This window comes from Pelophylax lessonae (assembly GCF_965119305.1).
Source record: "Pelophylax lessonae genome assembly, chromosome: 5".
Taxonomy (NCBI): domain Eukaryota; kingdom Metazoa; phylum Chordata; class Amphibia; order Anura; family Ranidae; genus Pelophylax; species Pelophylax lessonae.
This window is the reverse complement of record NC_138772.1, coordinates 325,422,308-325,440,897: the sequence shown is the minus strand read 5'-3', so window position 1 is coordinate 325,440,897 and position 18,590 is coordinate 325,422,308. Positions and strand designations below refer to the sequence as shown.

At 38.4% G+C, this 18,590-nt stretch overlaps 1 protein-coding gene across 1 annotated transcript in view; it reads right to left on the bottom strand.

The window, feature by feature from the left end:
* The window catches only part of FARS2 (phenylalanyl-tRNA synthetase 2, mitochondrial), a 697,584-nt gene that overhangs the window by 503,349 nt on the left and 175,645 nt on the right, over nt 1–18,590 (bottom strand). Inside the window, exon 3 of the mRNA XM_082257348.1 lies at nt 848–1,449. Coding sequence (XP_082113474.1) covers nt 848–1,449 — 602 coding nt within the window. The remainder of the gene's footprint in view (nt 1–847; nt 1,450–18,590) is intronic.

The window sequence follows — 18,590 nt, the reverse complement described above, 5'->3', positions numbered from 1 at the left end:
TAATTTTATTGACAGAGTTTAGCTCCGCTTTAAAGATTAGTAGGCTAATCACTGCTGGAAGTGAAACTGAAAGTGTTTTCTGTTGTACACTTTTAGGACTCAATGAAATAGACACAGTGGTCCAAACCAGCGTTTGTTTATGTACCCGAGAGACACAAATTTTGATGGAGCTGCAGCCTGAAGCCTATTTAAAATCAATGACAGGCTGACATATGCACCAGCTGTATAGATCTTCCCACCGTTCTGAGTGTTTACATCCATATATGGGGCAGGTGCATGGCCCTGGACGCAGGTGTTCTGTGCAACCGTTGAACTGTGGTCAGGCAATGAACACATAAACAAACTTTGAGGTGCATAAACACACTACCGGTTGCATGCACACACGCTGTATGGTCCTCTGCACCCAGGTTAATGAGCCATTAGAATGAATTGCTCCACAGAGCCTAGAACTAATGAGACCAGCAGGGGCTTGTTTTAAAGCGTATTTACAACTTGTTAATGTCCCTAGCCATACTACAGTTTAAGGCAAGCACATTTCAGTGGTAACATTATTTTCTATGTCAATTGCCTGGAGTTTACATGTTCTTCCTGTGCCTGTGTGGGTTTCCTCCAGGTACTCTAGTTTTCTCCCACACTCCAAAGACATGCTGGTAGGTAAATTGGCTCTGGTCTAAATTGGCTCTAGTATGTGTATGTAAGAATGTGAGTTTGGGACCTTAGATTCTAAGCTCCTTGAGGGCAGGGATAGACGTGAATGTACAATATATATGTAAAGAGTTGCGTAAATTGATGGTGCAATAAAATTTCCTGTAAAAAATAAATAATAAATAAATTCATGTATCATTACCTCATAGAATGAGAACAGGCGGACACCTTCCATCTGATGAAAAACTGGATAATGGGTCCTATCAATCTCATCACGGCGATAAACATCTCCCGCAACCAGGAATGCATCCAGTCCAGAGTGTATCAAATCCCACTGATGAGCTGAGGTGTGAGCACGAAGCATGTGAGAATGGTTTATATAGTAATTGTCTCCTTTCTTTCTACTTGGATGGTCCAAAGGAACAAGAAGTCTGTCAAAATTTTGTTCTGTTGTGACAATGGGACATAAATTATCATAAACAGAAAACAGAGGGTTTCCATGGCGTCCTATATACTGCTTGTAAAAATGTTCCTTGATTCTTTCTTTGATCAGCCACAATGGATGATACCTCTGGTTGTGTAAATTCTGTCCAACCAAAGACATGATTTTACTAGTAATATTTGTGAAATCATCTCGAGGGAACTGACTACCAAGAAGTTTCACTGAACTAGGAATATCTGTAGATGTTCTAGAGGTTACTGATCTTAAACTTTCATGCTTCAAACATAATGTATTCCTAAGATTATGAGCCTCTGCAGATCTTGATAATGTTGAATACTGAAGAAATATTCGCAGTGCAGAGCCTAAAAACAAAATAAAAACATCTGTAAGTCTTACTTTAAGATCGCTATTAAGCATGATGTTACCTAAGGGTAACAATAAAAATTATTGCAAGAAAAATGAAAAATGCAAATCTTGACCCAAGCGATGAACAAACTAGTTAAATATTTACTATCCTTGTTTTTATAACTAACCAACAAAAATATACATTATAACCATTTTTGCAGCCATAAAAATACACATTAATGTAGGACTTTACTGAAAACCCTTTATTTTCATTCCCAACAGATCCTGAGCAAACACCTCTTGCGTCAACTCCTCTTGTGACTGATCCTACTCAACACAGAGCCAATCTCTTCTTTTACCTGAAGATGCATGTCTCAGATTTGCTCAGGCCTGCAAAAAAAAAAAAAAAAAAAAAAACAGGGGGATATGCACTTTTCAGTATATTGCTACTATACAGCATATTGTGCTGTAATACAAGGTGGAATACCAGATCCTCTCCACCGTAAAAACTGAACAAGGTTTTGAGTTGAGTAATATCTTAGAGTTAAACTGAGATATAAATTGGTATACTGAAGCACCTGATGGTTATCAATATATCTTTGGGACTCCAAAAGTGAGAACTGTGTTTTATGCTTTATTTAGCTGCAAGTTAAAAAGACAGCAAACACTCCACTCTAAAATCTCCATAGGTGAATAGTAAACTGTGAGAATGGCTGACTGCCATGCTCGTCTTGAAACCCAATTTCAAAATATCAGCTTTGACTGTCTAGAAGCAATCTATGTGTTTTAACCTATATATATATATATATATATATATATATATATATATATATATATATATATATATATATATATTTTCTATCTAATGGATATATCAACTTGCAACTACATATACAAAAAAACTATACTACATATTCAAAAATATTTTTTTTTCACATTCTATTATTAATCTGCAACCAAGGTTTTTTTTTTTCTATATCCTTATAAGCCCTACTTCCACATCTCACACTCACTGAGTTTATGAGCTGCATATTACTTGAATTAAAGTGATTGTAAAGTCTTGTTTTTAGGAAAAACAAAAACAAAAAAAACAAAAAAACATGTTATACTTACCTCCTCTGTGCAGTTTGTTTTGCACAGAGCAGCCTGGATCCTCCTCTTCTAGGGTCCCTCTTTGGTGCTACTGGCCCCTCCCTCCTATCAAGTGTCCACACAGCAAGCAGCTTGCTATGGAGGCACCCAAGCTGAGCTGCAGCCAATCAGGAGGGAGAGTCCCGGGCAGCCAAGGGACTCATGGACATCGCTGGAGAGAGATGGGGCTCAGGTAAGTGTTGGGGGGCTGAGGGAGGCTGCTACACACAGAAGGATTTTTATCTTAATGCATAGAATGTTTTAACTTCTTTAAAGCGGAGTTCCACCCGAAATTTATACTTACCTCCATCTTCTCGCTCCCGGTCACCTGAAAAACAAATGGATAATCGCATTTTTTTTTTTTTTCACTTACCTTTTAGAGAAAATATACTCACCTTACTTCCTTCTTCCTCCCCTCGGCGGCCACGGCGATTCGTCACTTCCTGGCTTTTGCAATGATTCCTGGGAGCTGAACGTCATAGCTCCCAGGAATCATTGCGCCTGCACCGGCCCCGACGTCAGTTCCGGGGCGCGCGCGTCATCCCCTTCTAAACAGCTTCTGGGCATGCCCAGAAGCTGTGGAGGGATGACGCGCGCGACCCGGAAGTGACGTCGGGGCCGGTGCAGTGCATCGTGGGACCGAAGAAGGAGGAAGAGGACCGAAGAGGACGCGGAAGAGGATCGTGCTGGCTTCAAGCTGCCCACACCTGAGATGGCAGCGCTGGAGAAGACAATTTCAAGGTAAGTATATCTCCTGAAAGGTAAGTGCAACCCGGGACAGATCAGAGGCTAGCCATTGTGGAATGTGCTAGCCCTGACTGTCCCGGGGGTATTTTTGTAAAAAAATGTATAACCAGGGTGGAACTCCGCTTTAAGGCTAGGTTCAACCCCCTGCAATAGGATTTTGATCCAACTTTCAATGTGATTATGTAGTATTACTTAGATTGCACTGGAATTGCACTAAAGTAGTACAGGAACCTTTTCCACAATCGTTCTATGTTGAGTTGCTTTGATGTGAACAGGTATCATTTAAAATAATGTGATTTCCCTTGTCATGCGATTATGTGCAACTCAAAAAGAAAAAGATATACCTGTGCTCAAATCCCAATAGTTTGTTCATTTATTTGAACTATCAGATGCTAAAGGGGTGTGACCACATAGTAACACTACAAATTCTGGATGGACCCTCTGCACACTGCTAGACCCTTTCCAGCAAACTATGAAATTAAAAACAGGGATATTTAGTTCACATATACAGACACTCCTCGTTTAACGACTTACCTGTTTAACGACCAGCTTTTTGGGCACTGTACATCATTGTATTGTACAGTACAGTACAGGATTTTTGTTGTTTATATTTTTCTTTTCTGTACTTATCCAAATTAAAACAATATTATTGAGTTGGAGTTTTGTGTTTAGACCTTTTTTTTTTTTTTTTTTAGAATACAGTACAGTAGTTAGTAATGCTTACAATATTGATTACGTATGGCTCCTCGTTTAACAACCAATTCGTTTAACAACCTGGTCGCTGGAATGGAAACTGGTCATTAAGTGAGGAGAGCCTGTATTACAATAGATGTTTAAGCTGGTCAACTGCGTCAAAGTAATTCCTCTTCTGGCCAAGTCCTACACTGCCTTGCCACTGCAAATGCCTAGGTGGACACCACCTCTCTCCCACCTTGGGTCTTTATGCCCCGTGTTGGCATGGTGTCCACCTTAGCATTTGCAGTTGCAAGGCAGTGTAGGAATGGCCAGAAGAGGGATCAGTCTGCAATCAGTCTAGTGAAAGGAACAGCTATTTCTTTCCAACAAAAGGTAGATCTCCAACTTTCCAGGATTATCAACAGTTGATTGTTGCTGTGCTGTGTAGTTTGCAACTAATGAAGTTCTTCTTTAAATTTTGATAAGCTGTAATGAGCAGAGGCACATATTACCAGAGTGATTCCAGAAGGACCCACAGCCCCTCTAGGGACCCCCACCTATGTTAAGGAGACGGGACCAGGCTGAGACGTAAGAGAATCCCCCCTCCCCTCCCCTCCAGAAATAATAGGACTGTGTGGAGATAAAAAATTAAAGGAGCCACATCCATTGCGGGTTTAATAATACAGGCGTATTATTGACCTAATTGAGGTGAGCATTTAGGATACCTAGATGTGATATCACTGGAAATCCCCCAATCACGGAGATTAAAAGTGGAGGAAGATAACGAATACACACAGCACGGGGAATAATTATCTAACAGATTGGACACTTATAACATGATTTATATTATTATAATTGAATCTTCACCACTACTGGAACACATGTGTACATATATGTTTACAGGATAAAGGCACTTGCACTTTTAAAAAAACCTTCTTTATGCACAATATATAAAATAATTTTTTTTTGCTGCACGGATTCACTTTAAGCCATTTAAGCACTTTGTGGTTTATATTTAATCTGTAATATTCATTAGATAATTTAAGCACTTTATGGTGTATATATATATTTTCTATGATTTTTCAATATTTATTTATTTAATAATCTGGAAGATTGAGGATACCTTGTCACATGAGGACATGAGGAATTAAGTCACATGATACACACAGAAGCACTTTATACATTTATGTATTTAGTTATTTAAAATATTTGCTAGAATAATATATACCGTATATACTCGAGTATAAGCCGACCCGAATATAAGCCGAGACCCCTACTTTTGCCACAAAAAAGTGGGAAAACTTATTGACTCGAGTATAAGCCTAGGGTGGGAAATGCTGCAGCTACTGGACCCAACTGGACCACCACGAGACACAAAACAGGGGCTGCGTGCATGGTACAGGAGATGGCGCAGGTCATAGTACAGGCATTGCACAGGTCATGGTAAGGGCATGGCACAGGTCAGGGCACAGGTGATGGTACAGGCATGGCACAGGTGAAGGTATAGGCATGGCACAGGTCATGGTACATGCATGTTACAGGTCATGGTACAGGCATGGCACAGGTCACGGTACAGGCATGGCACAGGTCATGGTACAGGCATGGCACAGGTGATGGTATAGGCATAGTACAGGTGATGGTATAGGCATGGCACAGTAAGTACAGGCATGGCACAGTATGTACAGGCATGGCACAGTATGTATAGGCATGGCACAGTAGGTATAGGCATGGCACAGTAATTACAGGCATGGCACAGTATGTACAGGCATGGCACAGTATGTATAGGCATGGCACAGTAGGTATAGGCATGGCACAGTAATTACAGGCATGGCACAGTATGTACAGGCATGGCACAGTATGTATAAGCATGGCACAGTAGGTATAGGCATGGCACAGTAGGTATAGGCATGGCACAGTAATTACAGGCATGGCACAGGAGATGCAGTGCTGCGGGCATGGTACAGGAGAATGTCCTGTACCATGCCCGCAGCACTGCATGAGGAAATACAGGGGCTGCGGAGGCATCTCACTTACCTGTCGGTGAGGCGCCGTCTTCGATTTAAAAATCGCGCCACCCGGCGCCGCCATATGTCACCGCAAATGCGCCACCGATGCTCGGGAAAAGCTGAACACGTTCGGCTATTTCCGGGCATGCGGCACATGCGCAGTGACACGTCGGCGCCGAGCGGCGCCATTTTTGAAAAGACACTCCAGTCAGTGACTCGAGTATAAGCCGAGGGGTGCATTTTCAGCATGAAAAAACATGCTGAAAAACTCGGCTTATACTCGAGTATATACGGTAAAAGTGATTTTACATCTTCAATTAATATATATTCCATTATAAGAGTCAATTTAATCATATTCACATATAGATGTAAGCTTTAATTTATTTGAATAAACATTCTTGAAGCGCGGTACCCCCCCCCCCCCCCCCCCATATGTAAGACTCGAAAACTGTTTTAAGGTATCAGTTGTTGTACATGCTGCATCAGAGTCACACACTTATCTGAGATAGCGCAGGAACCACACTCCTAGAGTAATACATTTTCAGAAGAGGGATTACTTTGATGAAGTTGGTCAGCTTAAATATGTATTGTAATTTATGTCAAATAAATATCCCTGTTTTTCATTGCATAGTTTGCTGGAAAGGGTGTAGCAGTGTGCAGAGGGTCCATCCAGAATTTGTATGTGCAACTCAAGTCGCATAAAAAATTGCCCTAGTATGAACTAAGTCTTATGGCTTTACATATGTGATTATATCTGTACTAATAGACCAACATTTCTAGACACACACTTAGCTCACTAGTGTTCACAAAAAAGGACTTCGTCCCTGCTATAGAATGAAATTATTTATTTGTGTTTTAAACCTACTAAAACATGAAACTTATCAAATACATATTAGATATTTAATTTCCGAAAACAGGTAAAAAGGAAATAATCTACTGCCACTAACAGATTAGAAACTGCAATACCGTAAGTAACAAATACTAACATATTAAGAGCTGTAATGAACATAATGGAAGAAAACTCATCAGTTGAAACAGTTTCATCCTTCACCTTTGGAGGCATTAAATTAACATTAGTTCATCTATCCAATTGAGGTCACTCAATAGGGTGCTTTTCTGTATTGACTGGGTTAAAATAACACATTTTAGAAATGAATGTGCATTCATTAAAAGGACACAAAAGGTGAAAGTGGGAAAAGTTTCAGGGCTCAGCAGTTAAAATTTGCATATACCTACTGTATGTATATTATAGCATTGCAGTTGCTGGTCTTATTCAGTAATATGATGCTTAGAATAGTCAAACTACCCACTTCCCTCACAAGATATAAGAAACAGTCTAATCTAAATACGTATATTTGCAGCCAATATAAACAATCAAATCTTTATTACCACACATGTGGAAAATGTCCTCGTACTTCCTGTTTAGTTGCTGGGATAGGTAACAAGAAATGGAGTATAAGGCAATTCAATTAAAGCCCCTTTATTTTTTAGGGACCCCTTAACACCTTCTTTTATTGTACGTGTTTCTACTGAGATAATTGGAAATGCAATATGCAATATGCTGTAACAAGCATGTGCATTGACAAGTTTTTATTTTTATGCGCTGATGTACATTTCAAAGTGCTTTGCAAAGCAGGCTACAACTTTCGCTTTAATGTGTTGAATACAATGGAAAACATCTGCCTAAAAAAAGAGGGAGGTGTTAATGCAGCTTAAGTAAATTGGGAAAGGATTAAAACCTTTGGTGTGTTTTCAATGAGATCTGTGTCCCTAATAGAACGATTCCTCATTACCTGTGGGGTAACTGGTACAGAAATTAAAACAAATCTCCCCAACAGGGACACAAACAAAAAGTTTCCCCAATCAAACTAAAATTAAAATCAATGTTTTGGTTGGTTCCATATCGGGAAATAAATTATAAACCCATAACAAATCTGTTTTCATATAACTCAATACTCTTTAAAAAAAAAAAACATATCAAGGAATATTTGGAATCTTTTTTTTGGGATGAAATAGTTATTTAGTAACATAAAGTATATATAAACCTTAAAACAATTTTTCAGTAAGTTTGCCTTACAAACCATATAGATTTTTTTTTTTTTTTTAAGTAGTTCAAAAGACTTGAGTTTTTTTTTTTTTTTTACCTTAAGACATTCTCTGCATTAAGGTAAAACATTCTGTGCTGCAGAATCCCCTCCTCACCCCTATTTTAGTCACCTGATGCCGATATCGATCCAGCAATGTGCACAAGAGAAGAGTTTTTCTCTGCTCTCTCCCTCCTCACAGGGCAGATTGACAGCAGCAGGAGCCACTGGCTCCTGCTGCTATCAATCAAATCCTGTGACACAGAAGCAGGCAGCGGGGCAAATCCCCACTGTCTGTGTCAACGGACACAGGAAGTGAGGTTCAGGGAGCAGCTTGCTGGGGGGAGGGGCTACTTAGAAGAGAGGAGGAGCAAAGAGCGCCAGAAGGGGACCTGAGAAAAGGATGATCGGGGCTGCTCTGTGCAAAACCATTGCACAGAGCAAATAAGTATAACATGTTTGTTATTACAAAAGAAATAATAATAATAATAATAATAATAATAATAATAATAATAATAATAATAAGGGTTTAATATCTATTTAAATATTTTAAATATAAAATGTTTTATTCATCTGATGCAGACTTTATTTGGAGATCCTGCAGGTAACAGAACTTCTTGTTGCAGACTGATAATGCAAAGCCACTGCCATGCAATTAGCAGCAGCACTGTAAGCATCATGACATGGTAAAAGCTCACAACAGACAATTTATAGATCAAATTATCTCTGGGCAACCAATGCAGTAATCTTTGAGAATTGTGTTTTACATGCAAAAAGTATGGGATAAGTAAGAAAAAATAAAACCTTCTTATTTACCTCTATATTGCAGCATCAATGTCAAGATGCAGCTGATCCATCCTGCCTCTAAGACTCTAAGATTGATAGCTCAGTTCTCAGTCTGCTCTAAGCAGAGAGCAGTGACTGTCAGTCGCCACTCTCTGCTCCTCCAGCACTCACTGGAGTAATTTGTTGGGGAGGGTGCAAGAGCAGCTGACTCTGATTCTCAACCTTGTGCTGAAAGGAGGAGCCAACTGTCAGTCAGGGAGTTGGCTGGATCTCAACAATATTGTCAAAATCCTTCCATAGCCTGGCTCAGCTATGCCCCATCAGCTGATAGTGGATAATAGCCCACTTTAACTACTTAAGGGCCAAGCCCATTTCTGACACTTGTTGCCCACAAGTTAAATGCAGTATTTTAGCTAGAAAATTACTTAGAACCCCCAAAGTTATATATATATATATATATATATATATATATATATATATATATATATATATATATATTAGCACAGACTCTGGAGAAAAAAATGGAGGCCATTGCAATATTTTATGTCACACGGTATTTGTGCAGGGGTCTTTATAACACAATTTTTTTGGGAAAAAATACACCTCACTGAATTAAAAAAAAAAAGTAAAGCTAGCCCAATTTTTTTGCATATTGTGATAGATTATGTCACACCAAGTTAAAAGATACCTATCATTTTACGGTTTAAAATTGCACACACTCGTGGAATGGCGACAACCTATGGTACTTAAAAATCTCCATAGACGACGCTTTAAAATTTTTTAATGGTTAACAGTTTAGAGTTACAGAGGAGGTTCTTTGCTCAAAGTATTGCTTTTGCTCTGACGATCAGGGCAATACCTCACATGTGTAATTTGAACACTGTTTTCTTTGGTGTGCGAGCATGCCGGGACTGGGGCACTTTAAACATTTTTTCCTATTTATTTTATTTTTTCACTGTCCCTTTAAAAAAAAAAATCTGATCACTTTTATTGGTGTTACAAGCAATGTAAATAGCACTTGTGACATTACTGGGCAGTGGACGGGTACAAACTACCTTGCTAGATCTACAGAAGCAGTGCTAAAATACTTATTCTAACATTACTCTATTCTGTCAATAAAGGTGGACTAGCTGACTCTGATATATAAAATAAAATATTAATATGATTTATTACTCACTACTTAATTAAAACTTAGCTAATATAGGCTACAGTGTAGTTCAAAGAGTAAGTTGTTTCACAAGATTATCAAAGTAGCTCAAGGATTTTCCAGACAGAGTTTTTTTCACTCCAATAAGAACCATTAATCACAATGATACCAGGAACAGAATCTGAAAGCCAGCTACATTGGAGACGATGATTACAAAATGGTTTACCGTTAAAAAATATCAACAATGTTGACATTTTGTATCATATGAATTATGATACTTTAATAACAATTCCAGATAACCTTACTTGTTTCACTTGATTTTTTACTGTAAAAAATCATCAGACCTTGCAGAAAAAATCTATTTGTTTAGGTATCAAGATTAAAGGGCTGTACTCATACAAAACTGTTGTTTTATTTGCAAACTAAATTGCACTATTTATGGCACTTTTATTTAGTTATTTACTGTCACGTTGCAAAACTACAGCAACCCATTTATACAATATGACACCATCACATTGTTTAATTAGTTGTGTAGTGTATAGATCTATTACAGGAACGGTTCCTAAAACTTGTTTCTTCACATCCATCTACAATAACTTCTGTAAAAACACACGACTGAAAATAAATTGGTGAGCTAGCATAAAAATGAGATAAAGTGCCTAAAGTGCAATCACTGCAAGAAATTAGATTAACAAACAGAATTTGATTGTCACTATATATATATATATATATGTATATATATATATATATATATATGTATATATATATATATATATATATATATATATATATATATATATATATATATATATATATACACACACACACACACACACATAATTAGAAAGAAAATGTGTACAAAGAAAAATATATAGGCTGTTATTGCAAAATACCTTCTCAAAATCCCAATTATTTGTGTGTGGGCGCATGTAGATCAGAAGTCCTGGTACATTAGCGGGGTGCTTGTCCTGGGTTAGGGACCCAGAATGAATTCATGCCAGAGGATAAATAGCCAGGAACATAGAATTTTCCAAAGCAGGCCAGCGATTACAATCTATGTTTTACAATTTAAGATGTAAATCTTTTAAAGACATCTTACTGACTGGAACAGTAACCACTAATTGGTGTAGAGCAAATATGGTACCAATTTACAAAAAAGGATCGCGATACACCATGAAACTACAGACCAGTCAGCCTAACGACAATAGTATGTAAGGTATTTGAGGGAATGGTAAGAGACTCTATTCAGAAATTTGTCTGAGATAATGGTATCATAGGTGACAACCAGAATGGTTTATGAAAAACTGTTCTTGTCCGACCAACCTGTTATTGTTCCATAAGGAAGTAAAAGAGAATTTGGATAATGGAAGTCCAATGGACATAGTTCATTTGGATTTTGCTAAGACATTTCATACTGTAATTTATTCATATTTAATTTATTAAAATCTGTTGGAGTTGATTAAATTGTATGTTCATAGGAAAATGGTTACATGAACCGGTCCAGAGAGTAGTGATAAATGACTCATTCTCTAAATAGTCTAAAGTTGTGAGTGGTGTGTCACAGGGTTCTATCTTGGGGTAAATGCTGTTAAATTTGTTTATTAATGATAAAGAGTTTAGAATCAAAAGCTCAGTTTCAGCATCTGCTGATGATACTAAATTATGAAGAGAAATACCTATGGCACAGCATCGTTACAGGAAGACCTTGACAAAAAAGGGGGATTGGCAGCTACATGGCAGATGTGGTTCAATACTGAGAAGTGTAAGGTTATGCAGCTGGGTGCCAAGAAAAACACATGCAAAAATACACATTAGGAGGGGGCCCCTGGAAAAATCAGTGATGGAAAAAGATCTGGGGGTGCTTGAAATCGATGCCAAGCTATAACTAACAAAGCTTGGAAAATATTGACATGCATTAAAAACAGCATACATTCAAGAGGTAAATCAATAATTTTACCTATTTATAAACACTGTTTCAACATCATCTTGAACATAAAGTTCAGTTTTTGTGTCCCGTTCTCAGGAAAAACCGTTGTTGAATTAGAAATTAGAATTAGAAAGAGTTTAACAGATGGAACTAAAATGAATAAAGGGGATGGAGGTTATTAAGCTTTAAGGATCAATTACATAGATTTAAGTAAATTATTCATTTTATATATATATATATATATATATATATATACATACAGTGCCTTGTGAAAGTATTCGGCCCCCTTGAACTTTGGGACCTTTTGCCACATATCAGGCTTCAAACATAAAGATATAAAATTGTAATTTTTTTGTAAAGAATCAACAACAAGTGGGACACAATCATTAAGTGGAAAGAAATTTATTGGATATTTCAAACTTTGTTAACAAATAAAAAACTGAAAAATTGGGCGTGCAAAATTATTTACCCCCCTTAAGTTAATACTTTGTAGCGCCACCTTTTGCTGCAAATACAGCTGTAAGTCGCTTGGGGTATGTCTCTATCAGTTTTGCACATCAAGATACTGAATATTTATCTTTATATTTATTCAGAGACCACAATGTACAAATGCAGATAAGATCAGTTGACGAATTTCAGACAACAATGCCTTAGTTATGACTTTGCAGGCTTAAATGCGTCAACTGATCTTTTCTGCGTTGTACACTGTGGTTTCTGAAAATGCAGATTTTAGAAGAGCAACAATTGGTTGCGCGATCATCTTTCTAGATTACCTTCTTCTGGGATTGAGCACCCGTGAGTATGTTTATGGGAGTACCACCGTAACAAACAGCCAACCACAGCCAATCATTTCTCAGAGCATACACCTGCACACTAAAAATCTTGCATACCTGTGAAAAAGTCATACTCATGCTAATTTGTGCACTCATCAATACATTTTAATATTATCCTAATGTTAGGCTAACAATTTATACAAAACATTTATTTTTAACCTGAATGCATTGCAAAGTTCTCCTAAAGTAAACCATATACATTAATTTTGAGTTTTGCCACTCCACAAGGCTAGATACAAGTTGTACTAATGTAATATTTTAATCAGTAGAATGTGATGATTATATTTCAGGGTAAGTTCATGGGGGTGCGCAAATTAGGTAAATGGTGTGTTGGGAAATAACCCAATAAAACCCAAGGAAGTAAAAATATATGAATCCAAATTTGCTACCGATTTCTGTCCTAAATGAATGGTGTATAATTCAACATCAACAACACAAAAAAACACTCTGGGAATTGTACGTTACATAAAAGATGCACGAATGTGATATTAATTCAATTAGCAGACTTTATTGATTATAGTTTTACTATTTATTATTTTTTCTCAATTAATACTCATAAACATATGTATCCAAATTTGCTACCAAATAAAGCCCTAATTGTCCCAAAAAGTGATATATAATACTTTACAGTAGACTATCAAACCTAAAATATAAAATTTGTGGCACTGAAACATCGCCAAAAAGGTGCCCTGCCACCAAAACACTGACATGGCAGTTTTCAGTCATTGACAGTCATAATGTGCTTCCCTCTGGGCCCTGCCATGTTCCCACCAAGTGACTAAGGCATACTTATATGGTATCCTTGTGCACAGGACAGGTAGCTGAACATATTGTTAGATACCGTTTTTACCATGTCATCTCTGTGTTTGTTAAACCTGTCACTAAATTTACACTTTTGTTAAAAATGTTGTATTTCAAATTTGGGGCAGTTTCTGAAATCCTGCAATTCCTGTAAATGCAGTTCAGAGCGAAAAAACAGACATGCCAATTTTCAGCCATTGAGAGCCAGAATGGGTTTCCTTGTTTCTGGGCTCTGCCATGTTCCTACCAATGAATTAAGGCAGTATTTCTCAACTCCAGTCCTCAGGGCACACTAACAGGCCAGATTTGCAAGAAAACTGAAATACATCCCATGTGATATCATTTGCTGCTCAGTGATTGCAGTATTCTAGTCTGCATCATCTCCCCAAAGTAATACTTAAAATCTGGCCTGTTAGTGTGCCCTGAGGAACAAAGATGAGAAACACTGGATTAAGGCATACTTATGTGGTGTTCTCATGTATAGAAGTAGTAAAGTATTTTACAGCATTATTACCTACATAACCTTCTTCTATATATAAGATATTGAAGAATACTGCTAGAAACTATTTTTTAAGTTATATTCATTATTTGCTTTCATTTTAAGCAACCCTAATATGAAACTATTATTAAACGAATGTTCAAAACATTAATCAAACACATCAAACTGTCTTCTGTTCAAAATGGTACAACTTTTGGAGTCTTCCAATATATTTTCAAAGACACGGCCTTTGTTGTCAAGTTATAGTGTGAGAAAAAAGCTATGTAAAAAAAAATCGAATACACCAATGCACCATTGTTTCTACACCTTATAATTTCCAGATAAATTGGATAAAAACAGGCAAATTTGGCATTATTTGATTAAAAATTGTTAAAAAAAAAAAAAACACCATATCTTTTACATTTTTATGTGATCAAAATAAGCAGAACATTTTCTTTTTTTTTTTCATAATTTTTGCCATTTTTCCTCTTTCTAAAATTCATTTAAAGTATGATACCAAAGGAAACCACTATCTGCTCCCATAAAACAACATTAAAATTAGCTAGGTTGATTACAAAAAATAAAATAAAAAAATCAATTGTAAAACAATCTATCACATGCCCAAAACCTGGAAAGAGCCCTGGGACTCAAGAGGGTTTACAGGTGCTGGGACTCAAGTGATTAACGTAAAGCCTTTGCTACTTCATCTCATATAGGAAAAGAGCAATGGGCACATATACCTCTGGTTACTGGTTCATAGTAAATCATTTCTCTTGTACTAATAAAACCTTTGTAGGTCCCTCCTTGTAAAAAGAGAAGCAGGTGGAAGCCTATAGTAAATTGTTAAATATTACACATATTGGGGCCAATGGGCTGTTTTCCAACAGGGTTATCCAATAGTGATAATGAGAGGTAAAGTGGGGGCATGAAACATATCTTGTTTGGAAGGTTTTTTTTTTTTTTTTCTTAGATTCTTTTCTTATCCATTGTGGGTTTCTTTTTTTAAGACGTTAAATTCAGCACCTAAAGCAGTGTGATTTGCACTGGGACCTGGTTCCTGATATAACTTGTGCATAAAGAAGGACTTTTGATGAACTCTACCTCATTCCACATGATCAATTATTTTGTAGGCATGTTGTAAGGGTCTCAGCTAGCTCTGATTCAGTAATCACTCTACAGTGCAGTTTATCTATTGCAGCAACTATTTGAGGACAATTTATACAGTATATGAATGCTTGTTTTGGGGTATCTACAGGCTGGAAACAGGTCACAAATCAGAAGCTAAGCACATAAAACCAGGGTTTTGGAGTCAGGATGGAAATGGAGCAAAGTCCAATGCAAATATGTTCTGGGCAAAAAGCATAGGTTTAGAGATCCAAGAATACATAGAGGTCATATCAGGGAGTGGAGACATACAAAGAGACTGACAGCACCCAAGGAGTAGGAGGATATTTGATCTGTTTAACAGGCATTTGTAATGCTTTACTAGCCATATTCAAAAAATAGCTGGAACGGCAACTTCTTAGGCCAGGGCTTGACAAATTTGTTTGGAATCTATGAGCCAGCTAAAAAAGTTAGGAGCCAGTTTTTTTTTTTTTTAAACAACAAAGCTTTATTTTCAATGACGAAAATAACCGATCATAAATTTAAACATAAAGACGACTAGAACCAAACATCATAGGCATTTAACTTGTGTAGATAATGAATATATTCTGATGTGACACACCAGCTGTTTAATGCAATGTCATTTTTTTTCACTTGGCTTTTTGTGATTCGATTCACTGGACGGATGGTAAATAGAACCACCATCCGTCTATTTTGGCGGACAGGATCGGATGGCAGCGGCTTGCCACTCCATAGAGACTGAAGGGTCCGATCAGGTCCGCCTTTTTTTTTTTTCCATAAAAGATTCTTATTGTGAATAAGGAATTATAAAGCAAAACAAAAGATCAACACACACATTGCAAGGAGATTACAAAATGCAATTTTTAAAGTAAGGCCCCTTTCACACGGTTCGCATTCCGTTGTGGACCGTGCTCTGCTCAGCGGGGATCGATCCGCCGATCCCCGCTGAGCCGGCGGATGACAGCTCCGTCTCCGCACTGGGAGGTGTCAGAGCCCCGCTGCTCTTTATGGGGAATCGGATGAGAGCGGACCGCCTGTCCGCTCTCATCCGCTCCCATCCGATCCCCAGGACGGATGGAAAATAGGGTTTCCATTCGTCCGGATTTCACGGACAGGATCGGATGCAGATGGCAGCGGGTGTCAGCGGACATGTCACCGCTGACATCCGCTGCTCCATAGGGCTGAATGCGGCATCCAATCAGATCCGCCTAAAAAACTGACAGGCGGATCTGATCGGAACGCCCGTGTGAAAGAACTAACACTCTTTTGCAGAAGTGCATAAATATGTAGAACACATTATCCTTGAACTTCCAGGAGAGAGCAGTGTAAAATGGGATTTAAAAATAAAAATAAAAATAAAATAAAATAATAACCACACTCCCCTGCACACTTACCTTTAATCAAAGGGCGCCAGATGAAGACTGCAAAAACTTCCGTCTCTCCACCTCTAGGGAAGGAGAAAGGCGGGCATTCAGAACAAGCAGTGGAAATTCCTTGCAGCACGGTTAGTTACTGCTTGTTGTAATACTCCCGGCCACCACAAGAGGCCGCCAGTTCCCCATTGGCAGCATCTCCATGAAGAAGGCCCAAAAGCCGGGGACTAAATTTTCGGATGATGCATTAGTTCGAGCGCTCGGGGGGGGGGGGGCGCAAAGCGGCAGGACATCTCCTGCAGTGCACCCCAGGCGCCAGGTCGCTAATTCTAGTCGCAAATGCGACCTGGCGCCCCGGGGATTGTCAAACCCTGTCTTAGGTCCAAACCATCCCCTTTTCCCTCCCTTACAATCCCCTCTGTCATTCTCCTGTCATCCTTTCTTTCTCGTTCTCTTTCTTTTCTTCTCTAATTTCTTCACTCTCTTCAGACCCACACTTATAACTCCTGACCCTTGGATTTAGAAATGCAGAACTCACTATCTTTGACCCTTTAAATAAAAAAAAAAAAAAAAACCTCTGGAAACTATTTTGTGGTGTGTATTTTCAAACTGGATCTTAAAGGTGCATTTATTCTGCTATGACAGCATCTCACACTGTGTATCAAAAGATTGGGTTCAATCATTACACATTTCTATTCATGACATACAACTTGGCATTACAAGTTTTTAAGTATGATGTCTTAACGTAACATGACTACACCTGGAGCTCTTGAGCATATGCTGCATGCCTTTGTCTATTTATCAAAAAATATTTTACTAATGGAAAAAAAAGGCTGACTAGAGTGGTACAAAGATGTCCACAAAATTTCTGAAGTTGAATTCCAGAACTTTATGTAGGCCTGTGACCTTAGTGGTCTTAATTATTTGTTTAAATGCAGTTTATTTCCCTTTAGAAAATTCTTTACTAAAGAATTTGATAATGTGTTTATTTCAGAAGTTTGATGGGTTTTGTGATTGTTAAAGTAGAACTATTGGATGCATTCCATATAGTTTTGAGGAAAAGTCTTATTTTTTTTTTTTTTTTAATTCTTTGCAATCTGTTGGTGTTACAACACTTTAAGAATCCCTGCCAAGACTTCCAGAATCCCTGGCAGGACAAATATTACTCACAGAACCCTTGCCAGGACTTTCAGAGTTCCTCAAAATTATGCTGGGTGTGTCCTCTGTCTTCTACCTCTGAGCAAGAGCTATAGTACTGAAGACGGGTCACCTGTGTTGCTGTTTGCAATCTGTTGGTGTTACAACACTTTCAGAATCCCTGCCGACACTTCCAGAATCCCTGGCAGGACACATATTACTCACAGAATCCTTGCCAGGACTTCAAGAGTTCCTAGAAATTATGCTGGGTGTGTCCTCTGTCCTCTACCTGTGAGCAAGAGCTATAGTACTGAAGACGGTTACCTGTGTTGCTGACCCAGATTTTCTCACCATTCTCTTGTCTTCTGCATTTTTTTAAGGTCTCCTTTACTGCCGACTATCAGCTTACTCTCTGCTCGTTGCCTGCCAAAGCCCCTGCCTAAACTCGACTACTATCTCATTTCCAACCTAGTTTACTGCTAGTTATTGCTGACCCAGACTATATCACTTCCCCCTGCTCTCCACCTGCCAAGACCCCTAACTTGATCCTGACTAAATTCAAGTCCTCTGTCTCCACATTGTAACCTTGGTGTGGCAAATCCCCAGACGACTACTTGATGTAAGCTCCCAGCAAAGTAGCCCAGGGCCACTAATGCCTCGATTCCACTGAGCGGAACAGTTCGGGTCGGTACAGTTTGGAAGGGTTAGAATGGTCCGGTCTATTCAGGTGAGCGTTTCCACTGCAAGTCAGGCCACCAGGGACCATGCGGGGTTTACACCAAATGAGGTGTTTGTTTTGCTCTTTCATTTGACGTGAGCATTGATGGTTTTCTGTCCGCCAATCAGTGGACTCTATCGTGTGACGCCAGTAGCTCCGCCCTAACCGTACCGTACCATTTCCTATGGCC